The sequence below is a fragment of the Salmo salar genome, chromosome ssa05, assembly GCF_905237065.1.
Source record: "Salmo salar chromosome ssa05, Ssal_v3.1, whole genome shotgun sequence".
NCBI classification, from domain to species: Eukaryota; Metazoa; Chordata; class Actinopteri; order Salmoniformes; family Salmonidae; genus Salmo; species Salmo salar.
In genome coordinates, this window is record NC_059446.1 from 18,430,142 (window position 1) to 18,448,897 (window position 18,756).

Here is an 18,756-nt window from a genome sequence, read left to right on the forward strand (position 1 = left end):
TCTCCATAATGATCCCCTCTCTCTATACTACCCTCTCCATAATGATCCCCTCTCTCTATAGTACCCTCTCCATAATGATCCCCTCTCTCTATACTACCCTCTCCATAATGATCCCCTCTCTCTCTATACTACCCTCTCCATAATGATCCCCTCTCTCTATACTACCCTCTCCATAATGATCCCCTCTCTCTATACTACCCTCTTCATAATGATCCCCTCTCTCTACATAACGATCCTATCTCTCTATACTACACTCTCCATAATAATACTCTCTCTCTATACTACTCTCTATTATGATCTCTCTCTCTCTATACTACCCTCTCCATAATGATCCTATCTCTCTATACTACACTCTCCATAATAATACTCTCTCTCTATACTACTCTCTATTATGATCCCTCTCTCTCTATACTACCCTCTCCATAATGATCCCCTCTCTCTATACTACACTCTCCATAATAATACTCTCTCTCTATACTACTCTCTATTATGATCCCCTCTCTCTCTCTACTACCCTCTACATAATGATCCCCTCTCTCTATACTACCCTCTCCATAATGATCCTCTCTCTCTATACTACCCTCTCCAAATCGATCCCCTCTCTCTCAATACTACCCTTTCCATAATGATCCCCTCTCTCTAAATTCTACCCTCTCCATAATGATCCTCTCTCTCTATACTACCCTCTCCATAATGATCCTCTCTCTCTATACTACCCTCTCCATAATGACCCTCTCTCTATACTACCCTCTCCATAATGATCCCCTCTCTATACTACCCTCTTCATAATGATCCTCTCTCTCTATACTACCCTCTCCATAATGATCCCCTCTCTCTATACTACCCTCTCCATAATGATCCCCTCTCTCTCTATACTACCCTCTTCATAATGATCTCTCTCTCTCTATACTACCCTCTCCATAATGATCCTCTCTCTCTATACTACCCTCTCCATAATGATCCTCTCTCTCTACATAACAATCCTATCTCTCTATACTACACTCTCCATAATAATACTCTCTCTCTATACTACTCTCTATTATGATCCCTCTCTCTCTATACTACACTCTCCATAATAATACTCTCTCTCTATACTACTCTCTATTATGATCCCCTCTCTCTCTATACTACCCTCTACATAATGATCCCCTCTCTCTCTATACTACCCTCTCCATAATGATCCTCTCTCTCTATACTACCCTCTCCATAATGATCCTCTCTCTCTATACTACCCTCTCCATAATGATCCTCTCTCTCTCTATACTACCCTCTCCATAATGATCCTCTCTCTCTATACTACCCTCTCCATAATGATCCTCTCTCTCTCTATACTACCCTCTCCATAATGATCCCCTCTCTCTATACTACCCTCTACATAATGATCCCCTCTCTCTATACTACCCTCTCCATAATGATCCTCTCTCTCTATACTACCCTCTCCATAATGATCCTCTCTCTCTATACTACCCTCTACAAAATGATCCCCTCTCTCTCTATACTACCCTCTCCATAATGATCCCCTCTCTCTCTATACTACCCTCTCCATAATGATCCTCTCTCTCTATACTACCCTCTACATAATGATCCCCTCTCTCTATACTACCCTCTCCATAATGATCCCCTCTCTCTATACTACCCTCTCCATAATGATCCTCTCTCTATACTACCCTCTCCATAATGATCCTCTCTCTCTCTATACTACCCTCTCCATAATGATCCTCTCTCTCTCTATACTACCCTCTCCATAATGATCCTCTCTCTCTCTATACTACCCTTTCCATAATGATCCTCTCTCTCTATACTACCCTCTCCATAATGATCCCCTCTCTCTATACTACCCTCTCCATAATGATCCTCTCTCTCTATACTACCCTCTCCATAATGATCCTCTCTCTCTCTATACTACCCTCTCCATAATGATCCCCTCTCTCTATACTACCCTCTCCATAATGATCCTCTCTCTCTCTATACTACCCTCTCCATAATGATCCTCTCTCTCTATACTACCCTCTCCATAATGATCCTCTCTCTCTCTATACTACCCTCTCCATAATGATCCTCTCTCTCTATACTACCCTCTCCATAATGATCCTCTCTCTCTCTATACTACCCTCTACATAATGATCCTCTCTCTATACTACCCTCTCCATAATGATCCTCTCTCTCTATACTACCCTCTACAAAATGATCCCCTCTCTCTCTATACTACCGTGCCTAAGGAAGCGAAGGTAACCTGCCTAAATGATTACCGCCCCGAGGCACTCATGTCGGTAGCCATGAAGTGCTTTGAAAGGCTGGTCATGGCTCACATCAACAGCATCCTCTCGGACACCCTAGACCCACTCCAATTCACATACCGCCCCAACAGATCCACAGATGATGCACTCTCAATCACACTCCACACTGACCTTTCTCACCTGGACAAAAAGGAACACCTATGTGAGAATGCTGTTCATTGACTACAGCTCAGCGTTCAACACCATAGTGCCCACGAAGCTCATCACTAAGCTAAGGACCCTGGGACTAAACACCTCCCTCTGCAACTGGATCCTGGACTTCCTGACGTGCCACCCCAGATGGTAAGAGTAGGCAACAACACGCCTGCCATGCTGATTCTTAACACTGGGGCCCCTCAGGGGTGTGTACTTAGCCCCCCCCAGATCCTAAAAAGGTTCTACAGCTGCACCATCGAGAGCATCCTGACTGGTTGCATCACCGCCTGGTATGGCAACTGCTCGGCATCTGACCATAAGGAGCTACAGAGGGTAGTATGAACGGCCCAGTACATCACTGGGGCCAAGCTTCCTGCCATCCAGGACCTATATAATAGGCGGTGTCAGAGGAAAGCCCATGAAATTGTCAGAGACTCCAGTCACCCAAGTTATAGACTGTTTTCTCTGCTACCACACGAAAAGCGGTACTGGAGCGCCAAGTCTAGGACCAAGAGGCTCCTCAACAGTTTCTAACCCCAAGCCATAAGACTGCTGAACAATTAATAAAATCGTCACTGGACAATTTACATTGACCCCCCTCCCTTTTGTACACTGCTGCTACTCGCTGTTTATTATCTATGCATAGTCACTTCACCCCTACCTACATGTACAAATTACCTCAACTAACCTGTACCCCCGCACACTGATTCGGTACCGGTGCCCCCTGTATATAACTTCATTATTGTTATTCTTATTGTGTTACTTTTTCATTATTACTTTTTATTTTAGTCTCCTTGGTAAATATTTTCTTAACTCTTCTTGAACTGCACTGTTGGTTAAGGGCTTGTTAGTAAGCATTTCACGGTAAAGTCTACACTTGTTGTATTTGGCGCATGTGACAAATAAAGTTTGATTTGATAATGATCCCCTCTCTACATAATACAGTCTTTCCTTAAACTTAACATCTCTCTCCCCATATACTGTCCTCTCCCCTTCTCTCTGACAATGAATCAAAGACATCTGGGCAATATTACATACACACGCTGTACACACATACACACCTGGCACTGACACCATACATAATACACACACCACAGACACTGAGCAAGCCACAACAAGTTTAACACCTCTAGCATATTACAAATGCATCTTGATTTTCCAGACCTGTGTGTATGTGTTTGTGTGTGTGTGATGCTGAACTTGCTGAGCCAAGCCTTCTGTATCACTGAGTGATCTGAGGATTCCGCTGTTAGAACACTGGGGCAGTGCCCAGCCTGAATAGAACACAGTTGGACCAATCGCGCATGGTCAGTACTCCACTGGCCAATCAGACGTGACCAGCACTCACAGGCTTTCATCAAGGGGTCCTTCTCTCAAGGTCAGCTGACGCTAACACTGCCTCCCCTCTCCTCCCTTCACTCCGCCCCATCTCCTCTCCCCCTCTGCTTCTGTCCCTTCAGAGAAAGGCATCAACAGAATTGATCTGATTTTTTGCTAAGCTTGATTCAATAACAGAGAGTGATATGAAAGCCAAATCAATTAGGGCTGTTAACAGGAGGGTGTGTGTCACAGCGCCAAGCCAACTCATGGTGAGGAACACAGCACATGGACATATGGAGGGAGGGGATCTATAGACCGGGGTGTGAAGGCGATACCACAGTACATTCATCAAATCTACATGTCCTGTGGGAAACAGAATGTCAGTGCTGTGTGATTGTTTGTGTGAATGTGTGAACATATGTGAGTGTTGCGTTCTGCATATGTATCTGTGTGTATGTGTGTGTGTGTGTGTGTGTGTGTGTGTGTGTGTGTGTTCATGTATGAAAGAGAGAAGCACTTCTATCTCAGTCTCAGATCGGTGTGATTTCTGCAGTGCAAAGCTGTCACCATGGAAACCAGAGAGGGAGAGGGAGAGAGAGAGGCAGAGGGAGAGCGAGGGAGGCAAGAGAAGGGGAGAGAGATGCGCATTTGCAGTCCTGCTCTTGAATGATACACTGGCAGAATAGGCCTGTAGATCTGGAGCACATAAAATAACTAACCTCTGTACAGACAGGAGCAAACCTGAGTGGATGAAAGCCTGTAACCGAGTGTGAATGAGGGTGTGTGTGTTTGAGTGTGTGTGTGTGAGAGAAAGATTAATGTCATGAATAAATGTTGTTTCCACGTAATTTCAACCCAAACGTAAGGGCATTTTGTCTTTTTTTCAACCAACTTTTAACCTAAATCCAATGACATGGTGACATTTGTTGTTGATTTCAGTTTGAATTCATGTTATTTGATCACTCAATCAAATCAAAACTAGATGTTGAACTGACCTCTGTGCCCAGTGGAATGTGTCCCAGAGTCCCTCCATGACATGTTCTATCTCTCTCTCGCTCTCTCTCCCTCTCTCTCTCTCTCTTTGACACCAGAGTGCATGTCAATCTCTCCCTGTCTCATATATCGATTGCATTGCGTTTAGAGGCACATTTGAACCTCAACGGTATCTCCTGTATACATGTAGACCTATTCAAATCTCTAAGCTCAATGTAGTATGAGAGCAGTATGCAAGACTATTGAGGAGCACATGTCAGGGGGATCACACACACACACACACACACACACACACACACACACCAAGCCTACAAGGTTAAGCATGGCTATAATTACATGTGAGGACACCGAGGTCCTAATAATAATACAAATATATATTTTGTACACAATAAATACAATCTATTACGGGTCAACATCTAAATATTGCTCCCAGCGTTGATCAAATCTCAGAATGCTTATATTCTTTATCTGACTCAGTTCTATTCATACCTGCCTCTTTGGGAACGAGTGGAATCTTGAACAGTGGTTTGTTCCTTACAGTGCATTGGGAAAGTATTCAGACCCCTTGACTTTTTCCACATTCATTTTTGTTACATTACAGCCTTTTTCTAAAATTCATGAAATAGTTTTTTCCCCTCATCAATCGACACACAATACCCCATAACGACAAAGTAAAAACAGGACTTTTGAAGTGCTTGCAAATGTATACAAAATGTAAAACTGAAATATCACATTTACATAAGTATTTAGACCCTTCACTTAGTACTTTATTGAAGCACCTTTGGCAGCGATTACAGCCTCGAGTCTTCTTGGGTATGACGCTACAAGCTTGGCACACCTGTATTTGGGGAGTTTCACTCATTCTTTTCTGCAGATCCTCTCAAGCTCTGTCAGGTTGGATGGGAAGCGTTGCTACACAGCTATTTTCAGGTCTCTCCAGAGATGTTCAATCAGGTTCAAGTCCGGGCTTTGGCTGTGCCACTCAAGGACATTCAGAGACTTGTCCTGAAGCCACTCCTGCATTGTCTTGGATGTGTGCTTAGGGTCATTATCCTGTTGGAAGGTAAACCTTCGTCCCAGTCTGAGGTCCTGAGTGCTCTGGAGCAGGTTTTCATCAAGGATCCCTCTGTACTTTGCTCCGTTAATCTTTACCTCAATCCTGACTAGTCTCCCAGTCCCTGCCACTGAAAAACATCCCACAGCATGATGCTGCCACCACCATGTTTCACCGTAGAGTTGGTGCCAGGTTTCCTCCAGACGTGATGCTTGGCATTCAGGTCAAAGAGTTCAATCTTGGTTTCATCAGACCAGATAATCTTGTACCTCATGGTCTGAGAGTCCTGTAGGGGCCTTTTGGCAAACTCCAAGCGGGCTGTCATGTGCCTTTTACTAAGGAGTGGCTTCCGTCTGGCCACTCTACCATAAAGGCCTGAGTGCTGCAGAGATAGTTGATAGGTGGAGTGCTGCAGAGATAGTTGTCCTTCTGGAAGGTTTTCCCATCTCCACAGAGGAACTCTGGAGCTCTGGCAGAGTGACCATCGGGTTCTTGGTCACCACTCTGACCAAGGCCTTTCTCCCCCGATTGCTCAGTTTGGCCAGGCTGCCAGCTCTAGGAAGAGTCTTGGTGGTTCCAAACTTCCTCCATTTAAGAATGATGGAGGCCACTGTGCGCTTGGGGACCTTCAATGCTGCAGAAATGTTTTGGTACCCTTCCCCAGATCTGTGCCTCGACACAATTCTGTCTCAGAGCTCTACGGACAATTCCTTCGACCTCATGACTTGGTTTTTGCTCTGACATGTACTGTCAACTGTGGGACCTTATATAGACAGGTGTGTGCCTTTCCTAATCATGTCCAATCAATTCAATTTACCACAGGTGGAATCCAATCAAGTTGTAGAAACATCTCAAGGATGATCAATGGAAACAGGATGCACCTGGGCTCAATTTCGAGTCTCATAGCAAAGGGTCTGAATACTTATGTAAATAAGGTATTTCTGTTTTTTTATTTTTAATACATTTGCAAACATTTCTGAAAACCTGTTTTCGCTTTGTCATATTGTGTGTAGACTGATGGAAAACATTATTATTATTTTTTTATTTAGAATAAGACAGTAACGTAACAAAATGTGGAAAAAGTCAAGGGGTCTGAATACTTTCCTAATGCACAATATGTTATCCTGCATCTCCTGGATTTGCCTTTTTAGAAGCACATTCACCACTCTCTCAAACGGCTAACACCGCCCTCTCGCATGGCAGTCCGAGGGCCTGAGACGTGAAACGAACTACCTCAGCTCGCAGTCGGCTTTTAAAGTGGAACTGACAGCATTTTAACTACTTTGCTGATATGAAACAAACAGACAATCATGATATCAGTAAAAAAGATGAAATTCCCAGCGTATGCTACAAAACAAACTTTATAAGAGGTTTTAAAAATAGGTTCTATTTGGCTCAACATTTCATGACGTACATTCAGGCATTGTTGACAGAATAGATGGATGCAGTTCAATACATGATTAATATAATTCACCAATACATATCTTGGTAGACCAAAATCATTGCTATCAGGTTGTAAATCACAGCTGGCCTGGTAAATTGTTTGCTGCCTCCATTCGGGATGCACTGTTTCAGTTTCAGACTCAATATTTTGGACCAAAAAACGGACGAACGTAACTAAGGCTGGGAATATCAATACAATCAGACTAGCAAGGGCAATGATCACAAGTCAGTCATAATGTGGCTAATAGTCTAGGATAAAAACACGGAGCCTAACGTTAGCTAGATAGCTAGCTGCTAGGAGGATGTCAATTCATGCCATTGGAGGAGTGGGTGAGGGACTGACTTTTTCGCCTCATATAGTTTTTCGGTGGCTTTACACAGCGAAAGATGCAGGTGTCATTTGGTTAGCTAGCAAGAACTTGAACAACTTTTATCCAGTTAGCATATCTCTTGCATTCGCACATTCACTCTCATATAAACAGCCTAACCAGCTCTGCTACGGCGTGTAAAATTGTCAGAGTGAGGTGTTCTTTCATTTGTATCTGGAAGTAGCTAGCTAGCAAGCTAGCCAACTTTAGCCAGTTAACTTGTGTGCTTGGTTGGGACAAGCATGTATCGGCAGGCAAGCTGCAGAAGGACTAGTCGGATACAATTCCCCATCAATGTTGACGGCTAACTAGCTTCAAAAGTTTGAGGGGCTTCGTTAGATTTTAGTTCATCTTGCTCTGGCTAGCATTAGTTGTTGATCTTGTTGTTGTTTATGTGCATAACAGAGAGAGAGCCTACCTTTTCATGGTTGTTTGATCAATAGGACTGTAAAGTTCCCAAATGTAAGAAGACCCCGTGTTCTTTACATATTAGCAGAAATCCATTCAGGTGTATTTTGTGTCTTTTGGTGAATGCGTTTTAATGATCTAAAGTCATGCTGTTGTAACTGCCTGTAAACACACAGTCCAGTTCAAAGTGAATGATGGCAGGCTCGTGTGGCAAATGGCTTGTTTGTATAAAGGCCTACTGTAGCTCTGACTGGCTATAGCGCAACAGGCCTGTGTAGACTCCGGTTTTGGACGAGATATACAGTATCAGTCAAAAGTTTGGACACACTTACTCATTCAAGGGTTTTTCTATATTTTTACTATTTTCTACATTATAGAATAATAGTGAAGACATCAAAACTATGAAATAACACATATGGAATCATGTAGTAACCAAAAATGTGTTAAACAAATCAAAATATATTTGATAGTCTTCAAAGTAGCCACCCTTTGCCTTGAATGCACACTCTTTGCCTTGAATGCACACTCTTGGCATTCTCTCAACCAGCTTCACCTGGAATGCTTTTCCAACGGTCTTGAAGGAGTTCCCACATATGCTGAGCACTTATTGGCTGCTTTTCCTTCACTCTGTGGTCCAACTTATCCCAAACCATCTCAATTGGGTTGAGGTCGGGTGATTGTGGAGGCCAGGTCATCTGATGCAGCACTCCATCACTCTCCTTCTTGGCCAAATAGCCCTTACACAGCCTGGAGGTGTGTTTTGGGTCATTGTCCTGTTGAAAAACACAAACCAGATGGGATGGTGTATCACTGCAGAATGCTGTGGTAGCCATGCTGATTAAGTGTGCCTTGAATTCTAAATAAATCACTGACAGTGTCACCAGCAAAGCACCCCCACACCATCACACCTTCTGCTCCATGCTTCACGGTGGAACCACATGCAGAGATAATCCGTTCACCTACTCTGCGTCTCACAAAGGTTGGAACCAGAAATCTCAAATTTGGACTCATCAGACTAAAAGACAGATTTCCACCGGTCTAATGTCCATTGCTCGTGTTTCTTGGCCCAAGCAAGTCTCTTCTCAAATCAAATCAAATGTTATTTGTTACATACACATGGTTAGCAGATGTTAATGCGAGTGTAGCGAAATGCTTGTGCTTCTAGTTCCGACAGCTTCTAGTTCTTAACGGTGTCCTTTAGTAGTGGTTTCTTTGCAGCAATTCGACCTCTGAACAGTTGATGTTGAGTTACATATTGAGTTACATATTTGGGCTGCAATCTGAGGTGCAGTTATTCTAAGGAACTTATCCTCTGCAGCAGAGGTAATTCTGGGTCTTCCATTCCTGTGGCGGTCCTCATGAGAGCAAGTTTCATCATAGAGCTTGATGGTTTTTGCAACTGCACTTGAAGAAACTTTCAAAGTTCTTGACATTTTCCGGATTGACTGACCTTCATTTCTTAAAGAACTGATGGACTCTCGTTTATCTTTGCTTATTTGAGCTGTTCTTGCCATAATATGGATGGTCTTGGTCTTTTACCAAATAGGGCTATCTTCTGTATACCCACCCTACTTTGTCACAACACAACTGATTGGCTCAAATGCATTAAGGAAAGAATTTCTGCAAATTAACTTTTAACATGGCACACCTGTTAATTGAAGTGCATTCCAGGTGACTACCTCGTGAAGCTGGTTGAGAGAATGCCAAGACTGTGCAAATCTGTCATCAAGGCAAATGGTGGCTACTTTCATGAATCTCAAATATTGCCACGTAGGTATGAAGAGATTCGGGAGACAGGCGCAGTAATGTGTAATAGTTTTTTTTATTCATCCCAAATTACGGTGTGCCGTGTAAAGGCACGGGGACGAAGACCTAACAAACACGTAACAAAACACAGGGCTGAAACCCAAACAAAAGAGCGAGGAGTACACTGAATAAGTAACACATACACACGATGATTAACACGGGACGAGACCCGTAATCATCTGCGCAATCCACAAGGGCATGAAAGCCCAAAACACACAGCACATATACTCACATGCACCAACGGACATTGTGAAAATAATCGACTGCCCAATGGAAACCAAAGGGCACATATATACAAATAAAATCAGTGGAGATAGGGGCCAGGTGTGCATGATGAAAGTTCTGGAGGGATCCGTGACAAATATAAAATACATTTTGATTTGTTTAACACTTTTTTGGTTACTACATGATTCCATATGTGTTATTTCATCATTTTGATTTCTTTACTACTATTCTACAATGTAGAAAATAGTAAAAATAAAGAAAAACCCTGGAATGAGTAGGTGTGTCCAAACTTTTGACTGGTACTGTATGTTTTTATTCGGTTTTATTTACTGCAGTCTCTATTAATTGTACAAACGCACGACCACTTTCCCACTCTACATTGCTATAGAAATTTTACAAATTCCTTACTATACTTAAATCCCAAACATTCTAAGAATTTATGAAAACGTGAAAATGACAGTGTCTAAATGGTCCACTTTAAAACCGACCCGCGACTCCTGCCATGTCTACAGACAACCCCCAAACAAACAAAAAATGACTTTCAGAGAATGAGTGCACAACTGGTAAATAGTCGCTTATAGATAGGCTATATCAGTCAGTCAGGTGTCTCCATGCCGGCAGAAACTTCTATTTCAGTAATGTTGAAGGGCTCTGGTTAGTATTACTTAGCCAGCTAGAAGGATGAAGTAAGATGCTAACGTTAAACGGAGCCTACCTCAGCAGGAGCAAAAAATATGCTTCTAAGTTCTCACAATAACTGTGCTTTACAGAGAGTAGGCTACTGAGTAGGCTAGTGATGTGGTGCTCAGTGGTGAGGCTGAGGCTTGCTGTAGTGCATGCAAGAGGAAACAGAGGAAGCAGAGGAAGAGGAGGACACATAGAGAGAGAGGAAACAAGCAGAGAGAGAGCTTAGTACAGTTGTTCCCAAACTTAGAAAATGTTGACTAATCTAAACAGACAAGTTAGGAACTTAAAGAAGATATGTTTCAATATGAACATGTCCACATGGCCTATCTTCCCTATAGGTCTACCTTAAAATACAACCACTGTATGTTTCAATATGAACATGTCCACATGGCCTATCTTCCCTATAGGTCTACCTTAAAATACAACCACTGTATGTTTCAATATGAACATCTCCACATGGCCTATCTTCCCTATAGGTCTACCTTAAAATACAACCACTGTATGTTTCAATATGAACATGTCCACATGGCCTATCTTCCCTATAGGTCTACCTTAAAATACAACCACTGTATGTTTCAATATGAACATGTCCACATGGCCTATCTTCCCTATAGGTCTACCTTAAAATACAACCACTGTATGTGTAACCGATGTGAAATGGCTAGTTAGTTAGCGGTGGTGCGCGCTAATAGCATTTCAATCAGTGACGTCACTCGCTCTGAGACTTGAAGTAGGGTTTCCCCTTGCGTTGCAAGGGCCGCGGCTTTTGTGGCGCGATGGGTAACGATGCTTCGTGGGGTGTCAGTTGTTGATGTGTGCAAGGGTCCCTGGTTCGAGCCCGGGTTGAGGCGAAGAGAGGGACGGAACCTACACTGTTACATATGTTTCAATATGAACATGTCCACAGCACCTATCTTCCCTATAGGTCTACCTTAAAATACAACCACTGTATGTTTCAATATGAACATGTCCACAGCACCTATCTTCCCTATAGGTCTGCATTAAAATCTTATCAACATGCAAACAATATAGTTCTAAAAATGTCACACGTTTTGGTTACGTCACTGATGCTACACGTCAGTGTGAATCATTTCTCATATTTCCCTCCTTTCAGGGGTATAACATTGTAAAGCTAATAGGCTATGTGTTTGTAGATGGACTGAGGTGAATGAACCTACAGCAGCCAAGTTGATAATGGCTGGGGTCATTTTTTTGCTGTTTTTTTCTTGTATAGAAATGCAGTAAATGATCTTCCGGACCTCACTACAACTCAAACCCTGGTTACAGTCCCGAGGATAAGCTACTGTACAAGATTCACTCACTGTCCTCCTAATATGGAAAGCCTGTTGTGTGAGAAAGGAGAACAGGGAGTGTGGGAGTGAGGGAACGGAAAGTGGAGGAAGAGAGGAGACAGATATTTTGTCAGATATTGGGAAGGTAGGGAGAGGTGAGAGAGGGGGAGACAGAAATAGAGAGAGAAAGAGATTGATAGTATGCGTGTGAGAGAGAGGAAGGAATAGAGGATGTGTGCGAAAGAGAGAGGGGAGGATAGGTAGAAACAGGGGGATATGGAAGAAGAGGGAGAGAGAGAGAGGAAGGAATAGAGGATGTGTGTGAAAGAGAGAGGGGAGGATAGGTAGAAACAGGGGGATATGGAAGAAGAGAGGGAGAGAGAGAGAGAGGAAGGAATAGAGGATGTGTGTGAAAGAGAGAGGGGAGGATAGGTAGAAACAGGGGGATATGGTAGAAGAGAGGGAGAGAGAGAGAGAGGAAGGAATAGAGGATGTGTGCGAAAGAGAGAGGGGTGGTTAGGTAGAAACATGGGGATATGGAAGAAGAGAGGGAGAGAGAGAGGGGTGGTTAGGTAGAAACATGGGGATATGGAAGAAGAGAGGGAGAGAGAGAGAGAGGGGAGGATAGGTAGAAACAGGGGGATATGGAAGAAGAGAGGGAGAGAGGGGAGGATAGGTAGAAACAGGGGGATATGGAAGAAGAGAGGGAGAGAGAGAGAGAGGGGAGGATAGGTAGAAACAGGGGGATATGGAAGAAGAGAGGGAGAGAGAGAGAGGGGAGGATAGGTAGAAACAGGGGGATATGGAAGAAGAGAGGGAGAGAGAGAGAGGAAGGAATAGAGGATGTGTGTGAAAGAGAGAGGGGAGGATAGGTAGAAACAGGGGGATATGGAAGAAGAGAGGGAGAGAGGGGAGGATAGGTAGAAACAGGGGGATATGGAAGAAGAGAGGGAGAGAGAGAGAGGGGAGGATAGGTAGAAACAGGGGGATATGGAAGAAGAGAGGGAGAGAGAGAGGGGAGGATAGGTAGAAACAGGGGGATATGGAAGAAGAGAGGGAGAGAGAGAGGAGGATAGGTAGAAACAGGGGGATATGGAAGAAGAGAGGGAGAGAGAGAGGAGGATAGGTAGAAACAGGGGGATATGGAAGAAGAGAGGGAGAGAGAGAGGAGGATAGGTAGAAACAGGGGATATGGAAGAAGAGAGGGAGAGAGAGAGGAGGATAGGTAGAAACAGGGGGATATGGAAGAAGAGAGGGAGAGAGAGAGAGGATGAGCAGAGTTAGTGATTAATAGTTGATGAAGCGCTTGCGGGCAGAGCGGTGGGGAAAAGCTATTCACTCCCTACTCTCCCTTCTCTCCCCCTCTCCCCCTCTCGCTCCCTCTTTCCCCCCTCCTGACAGGGTTCTGAGTCGTGTGCAAGCCATGCTACCACCTCTCCCTCCCCGACTACCTCTCCTCCTTCCATCTATATCTCTCTCTCTCTTACACTCTCTCTTGCTCTCTAACCTCCACACCTCACTTTCTCTCTGTCACCTCTCCCTCATTGCTCCCTCCATCACCTCTCCCCCCTCTCTTTCATATTTATCTATCCCCTCATTTCAGAGACACACGTCTCACTGCGGGGTTCTACATCTTCTAAACCTGCAGAACAGACAGTATTCTTCTGATTAGAGGATTGAGGCATTGATTCCATACATCTTCTGTGAAGAGGTAGAGATTCTAAAAGAGAGAGGGAGAAAGAGAGAGAGAGAGAGAATCAGAGAAAGATAATCTCTCATACTTCCTCGGAGAGAGAGCGAGAGACAGAGAAACACAGAGAGACAGAAAGGGGTGTGGCAACCATCCTTGAGCATGGGATGGATGGATGCATGGCTGAGGAGGGGGACACGAAGGTACCTTGCCTTTACAAATACAATCATCTGCTCTTCTCATGGTCCTTCTAAAAAGCCTCGTGACTTGGTTCAGTTTGCACTGAGGGACAGGAAAGGATGAGTGCTGTTACATTATTCACAAATGCACTGGGAGGTCTGGAATGATGTCCACACACATACACACTCAAAGCAGGAGCAGTGCTTGTACAGCTTACCTGAATGTGTCTGATACAACACACATCTGTAGCGGTAGCAGGTGGCTGATGGGAGAACCATGTTCACACCAATCCTGATAGGATTCTAATAGCCAGGTCATAGAAGTGATTATACCACATACATGCACATCCTCAACGCAGACCTCAGATGACCTCTAGGCATCTAGACACACACACACACACACATACGTGTGCCCAAGCACGTGCACACGCACAGTAACTGTAATCAAGGCACAGCAGAACAGTTTGATGTTTCTAGACCACAAATGACAGTAACACTGGTCTGTATGTAGCAGACGTGAGTTGGTCATGGTCACGTGACTAGGTAGCCCCTCCTGCGATCTTCAAAACCCAGTGTCTGCCCTCGGACCCGAGAGGGAATATCCTCTTGGTCTAACGGTCTAAGACGTTGGTTGCTCCTGTGGGAGAACCAGGTTCATATCCCGTGTTACATATACATCCTGCTTACAGGACACACTTACCCTCAAACCTCAGTCAGTGTACATCATTTATACAAGCCCCAGAACTATCTGCTAAAGACAGCATGCTGAGGCATTTGCAGCAGAGCAGCAGTTCTGTGTTGTGTGTGAGGCCGTAGCTGAGATATAATGCTGCTCTATAGGGACAGAGAGAGAGAGAGAGACTTGTGTAGATAGATAGTCAGAGCACTGGAGCCTCTCTGTACATCTGGGACTTTGCATAGATGAGGTTCCAGTGGTGAGTCGAGTCTGTCTGTGTCACTGTTGAGTCAAGGAATTGTGGTCTTTGATGGCAGCATCTGAGTAGCAGATTACCTACAATACTGTCATCCCTCTCTCAGCAAGCAGAGATGACACTAAACCAAATAACAAGTATAGCACTTCAGCTGCAGACAGGGAATGGTGCAACCATACAGAAACACACAGCTGACAGAGACAAACACTCCAAGCATCATGTTGTCTTCTCTCTATTATGAGCACTGATAGGTGAAAGTGGTGGATAGGTTTCACCTGCATCACTTTCACCCATCAAGGCCTTTCAGATTAGTGGTCATGGGGGCAATGAGAACGAGTTGAGGAAAGATTGTTTATTTTCTCATCATGGATTCTACTCAGAGGTCAGGCACACTATACACTGTCCATAGTGCTGAAATGCTGTCAGGAAGATCTTAATGTTAGCCTTGGCTAGAGACCAGGGGCGGCATGTGTCAAGCATCTCAGAATAGAAGTGCTGATCTAGGATCAGGTATTTCCTGTACATGGAATCTTATTAATTGTGATATAAAAGGTTAAACTGATCTTAAATCAGCACCCCTACTCTAAGATGCTTGATACATATGGGCCCTGATCATACCGGTGTTGTTTCATCATGCCAAAGGTGACGAGCTGAGCAAAGAAAGCTTCAGTTCTCCAGAATATTTTGGACACATCCAGAGAATTTGTCACAGAGATTAGCAGATAATGTAACTGATGGTTTAAAGAGGAAATAGGCCACTGTCTTACTCTTATCATGCATGACAACAAATAAAACAGACTGAGAATGGATGGATGCTATTCAGAGGTCAGAGAATATGAGCTGTCCACGGTGCTGAAACATTGTCATGGCTCTGATCTTTAGTGAAGGGCCCTAAGGGACCAAATATCCACCACCTGATCTAACAGCACCGACCGGTTAGGACTAGCTGGTTGGTCTCCCTATTTCCTGTCACATGGTGTCAGTCTCCATGCTGTTTTAGAGCTAACTGACATCTGAATGAATACTGATGGGTATTTGAAATTAAACTGTGTCAATATTCTGTCAGATTCACTCCATGTTCCCTCTCGCTTTCTCTCACTCTCTTTATCTCACTCTCTCTCTCTAATACCTTGCCACCCCATTCTTAGACATGGAATATTTCACACACACACACACACACACACACACACACACACACACACACACACACACACACACACACAGAGGGTTTTGTACAGCATCTATGCTCCATCTTTTGACTCCACATAGCGAAGCAGGCCAATATCTTACCAACATGCACACTATAGATGGTATATCATTTTCATATTGATGGATTGTCCATATCAAATCAAAGCGCTTTAGACATGATAATCGTCTCACTCGTCACCAAGTATAACCTATTCTACATCACTCTCACCTATATCCTAATGTACTACAGTATCTAGGACATCTGTCTCACTCATCCATTCATGGTCTGATGTCCTCGGAAAAAATGCACCGTCTTGGTTGTGTCACCGGGGCATGGAGAATTGAACCATGTCAATCATCCCCTATAAACACTCACAAGGAGACCGGAGACTCCTTATATCACCGGGGCATTCGCGTGCGGCCCTAAAGCGTCCAATAAAAGCTAAACTTACCGCAGTCCTCACACAACACGCTCTCCACATCCTTCTTCAGGTCCGTTCCGCTGGCGTCCAGCGGAGCAAACGATGCCTTGAATACTAAAGGCTCGCCTGTTGGGTCCATGAAAAATATATATCTGTGGTTCTCCTCCACGGTGGTGCACGGGGCCTCGGAACCGAAGTCTCCGACAGTCACGAGCTGCTCCCGCTCGAGCCCGCCGCTGTTCACGGGCCACACGTCCAGCACTTTGACATTTACACTGTAAGGCTCCCGAGAGACGTTTTCCGGTGAGGAGCGCACCTCGCCCTCGATGACCACGGCAGATCGATACGCCTGGTCCTGGAGGGAATTGAGACTCGGGGCGTAACAGGCGAAGGAGACCCCGATGACCAGCATGGAGAAATGCACCGGATCAAGCCTCATGCCGTCGGCCGTGGCTCGGTTGCTGCAGTGCTGGGGCGGCTGAGGGGCGCGGATGACGGAGCGGGGTTGAAGTGGGAGACTGCGAATAGGCTCCGATAGCAGGGCAGAGCGGCAGACCTTGTATAAGTGTCCATGCCATCTGTGTCTGCCGCTTTCCCCATAAACTTTCAGATGGGGACACACCAGCCTAAGAAGCGGAAACGGCCCGGTTCTGCATGGTTAAAAATGTGGTTGCTGCATTCTCCTTCAACACAATTTTTTTCTCCTGAAACGCAAACCGAGACTCGTAAATGACCCTCTACTCGAAACCAGAGGTTCTGCATGAAGCCTCTACAGTCTATCCTCTCTCACCAACAAATGTCATCGCATGGGTGGGCGCATTGCCTTTCTATAACGGAAAATGATTGTTAGAAAAAAAGCATAAATACACAGACAGACACACACAAGGTCGGGCTTCTTGATCCACCTTCAGAAGTGTAGAAAAATCGGATTCCTTTTCGGTAAAACGGAGACTACAGAAGACAGCGGTTATCTGGTTATCCAGTTAGGCGATGCAACAGCGCAATCCCTCCAGCCGCGTCCCTTGCACCCCTCAAACGCGAACGGCTTACGTGAGCAAACATCACCTGCTCGGCCACTGGCGTCGGCTGCCACTTCCTGCGCAAACACTAATGACCGGAGCCGCGCGCCCAACACACTGGCCCAACACCACTCAGACCACTGACAACAGGTCAGAGAAACCGCCCGAAGTCAGAACCATGGACGACCATTATAGCAGCAGCATATGGTTCGGTTGCGGTTCGGTTTAAAAAGATGATATCAACCAAACCCAACACTTAGAAGAGTGCGTACTGAACTACACGGCTGGCTATTCAGAGAGACAAGGCTACACTGCGGCTAGTGCGATGACTAACGCTGCGAAAATGTCTCAATGGTTCCAGTAGTAGCCTATAGCACGACAACCTGTAAATTGGAGACCTCTCTTTCTGTCTAATCTGACCAAACCGATGCAGCTAGCGCCAAACAGGCAACCCTCACGGAACGATGGCCAACAACGGCTTCACCTATTACAAAGGCACTGGGTCCTGCGGGCATGTTCATGCAGGGCTGGAGATTTCTGCACCGAGAGAAAATTAATAATGTGTGTGGTGGTGGCCGAGTGGCTCAGCGTGTGGCCACATGTGAGAATATCGATTAGGCCAACCAGCATCGAAGTAATACGGAAGCCACATATGCCAAAATGATACTCGTTATCTTTGTACAGGATAGGTGGATGCCTTTAAAATATGTTGATCTCTTCTCAAATCCTTAACAGTGTGACGAAAGCTTGCTCATACACAGCTTACAGTGGTGGCTCACAAGTTATTCAAACCTCTACCATCCATCCATCCCTCCCCCCTTCTCCCCCCCCAATCAATCAATCAATCACTTAATTCCTTCAAGATTCCCCCGCTCGCCCGTTCAGAGCGCGAGCTAGCCGTCCTTGCTAGAGGTCAGAGAATTTGATGTCGATATCAGTCACTGGAAGAGAACTGATTAATACGGTGATTTCTGATCATACTAAGGATATGTGACTCATTCTACCTCATCATCTTACAGTTCACATAATAGACTAAATATTATTTTAGTTATTCATAAAAATATTTTTCCTTTTTGAAGCTCAATATTTATTCTCAATCAAATCACTCCAACACTCCAAACATATGAGTCTATTCTCTCATGAAAAGACAAATAAACCTTTATCAGTTAATTCGACTTTTATATGTCATTTTATCCACCTAGCTGTATTATGTTTAAATGCAAGGGTGATTAAGAAGAGATGATGTATATCAATAAAATACACGTTTGTATTATCTGTCTCTGCTCGGTTTGACACAT

At 44.5% G+C, this 18,756-nt stretch overlaps 1 protein-coding gene across 1 annotated transcript in view; it reads right to left on the bottom strand.

Moving 5' to 3' along the window:
• nrg2b (neuregulin 2b) overlaps nt 1–18,186 on the bottom strand; it is a 63,849-nt gene extending 45,663 nt beyond the window's left edge. Inside the window, exon 1 of the mRNA XM_014198977.2 lies at nt 16,470–18,186. Coding sequence (XP_014054452.1) covers nt 16,470–16,878 — 409 coding nt within the window. The 5' untranslated portion in view covers nt 16,879–18,186. The remainder of the gene's footprint in view (nt 1–16,469) is intronic.
• Between the last annotated feature and the right edge of the window lie 570 nt (nt 18,187–18,756).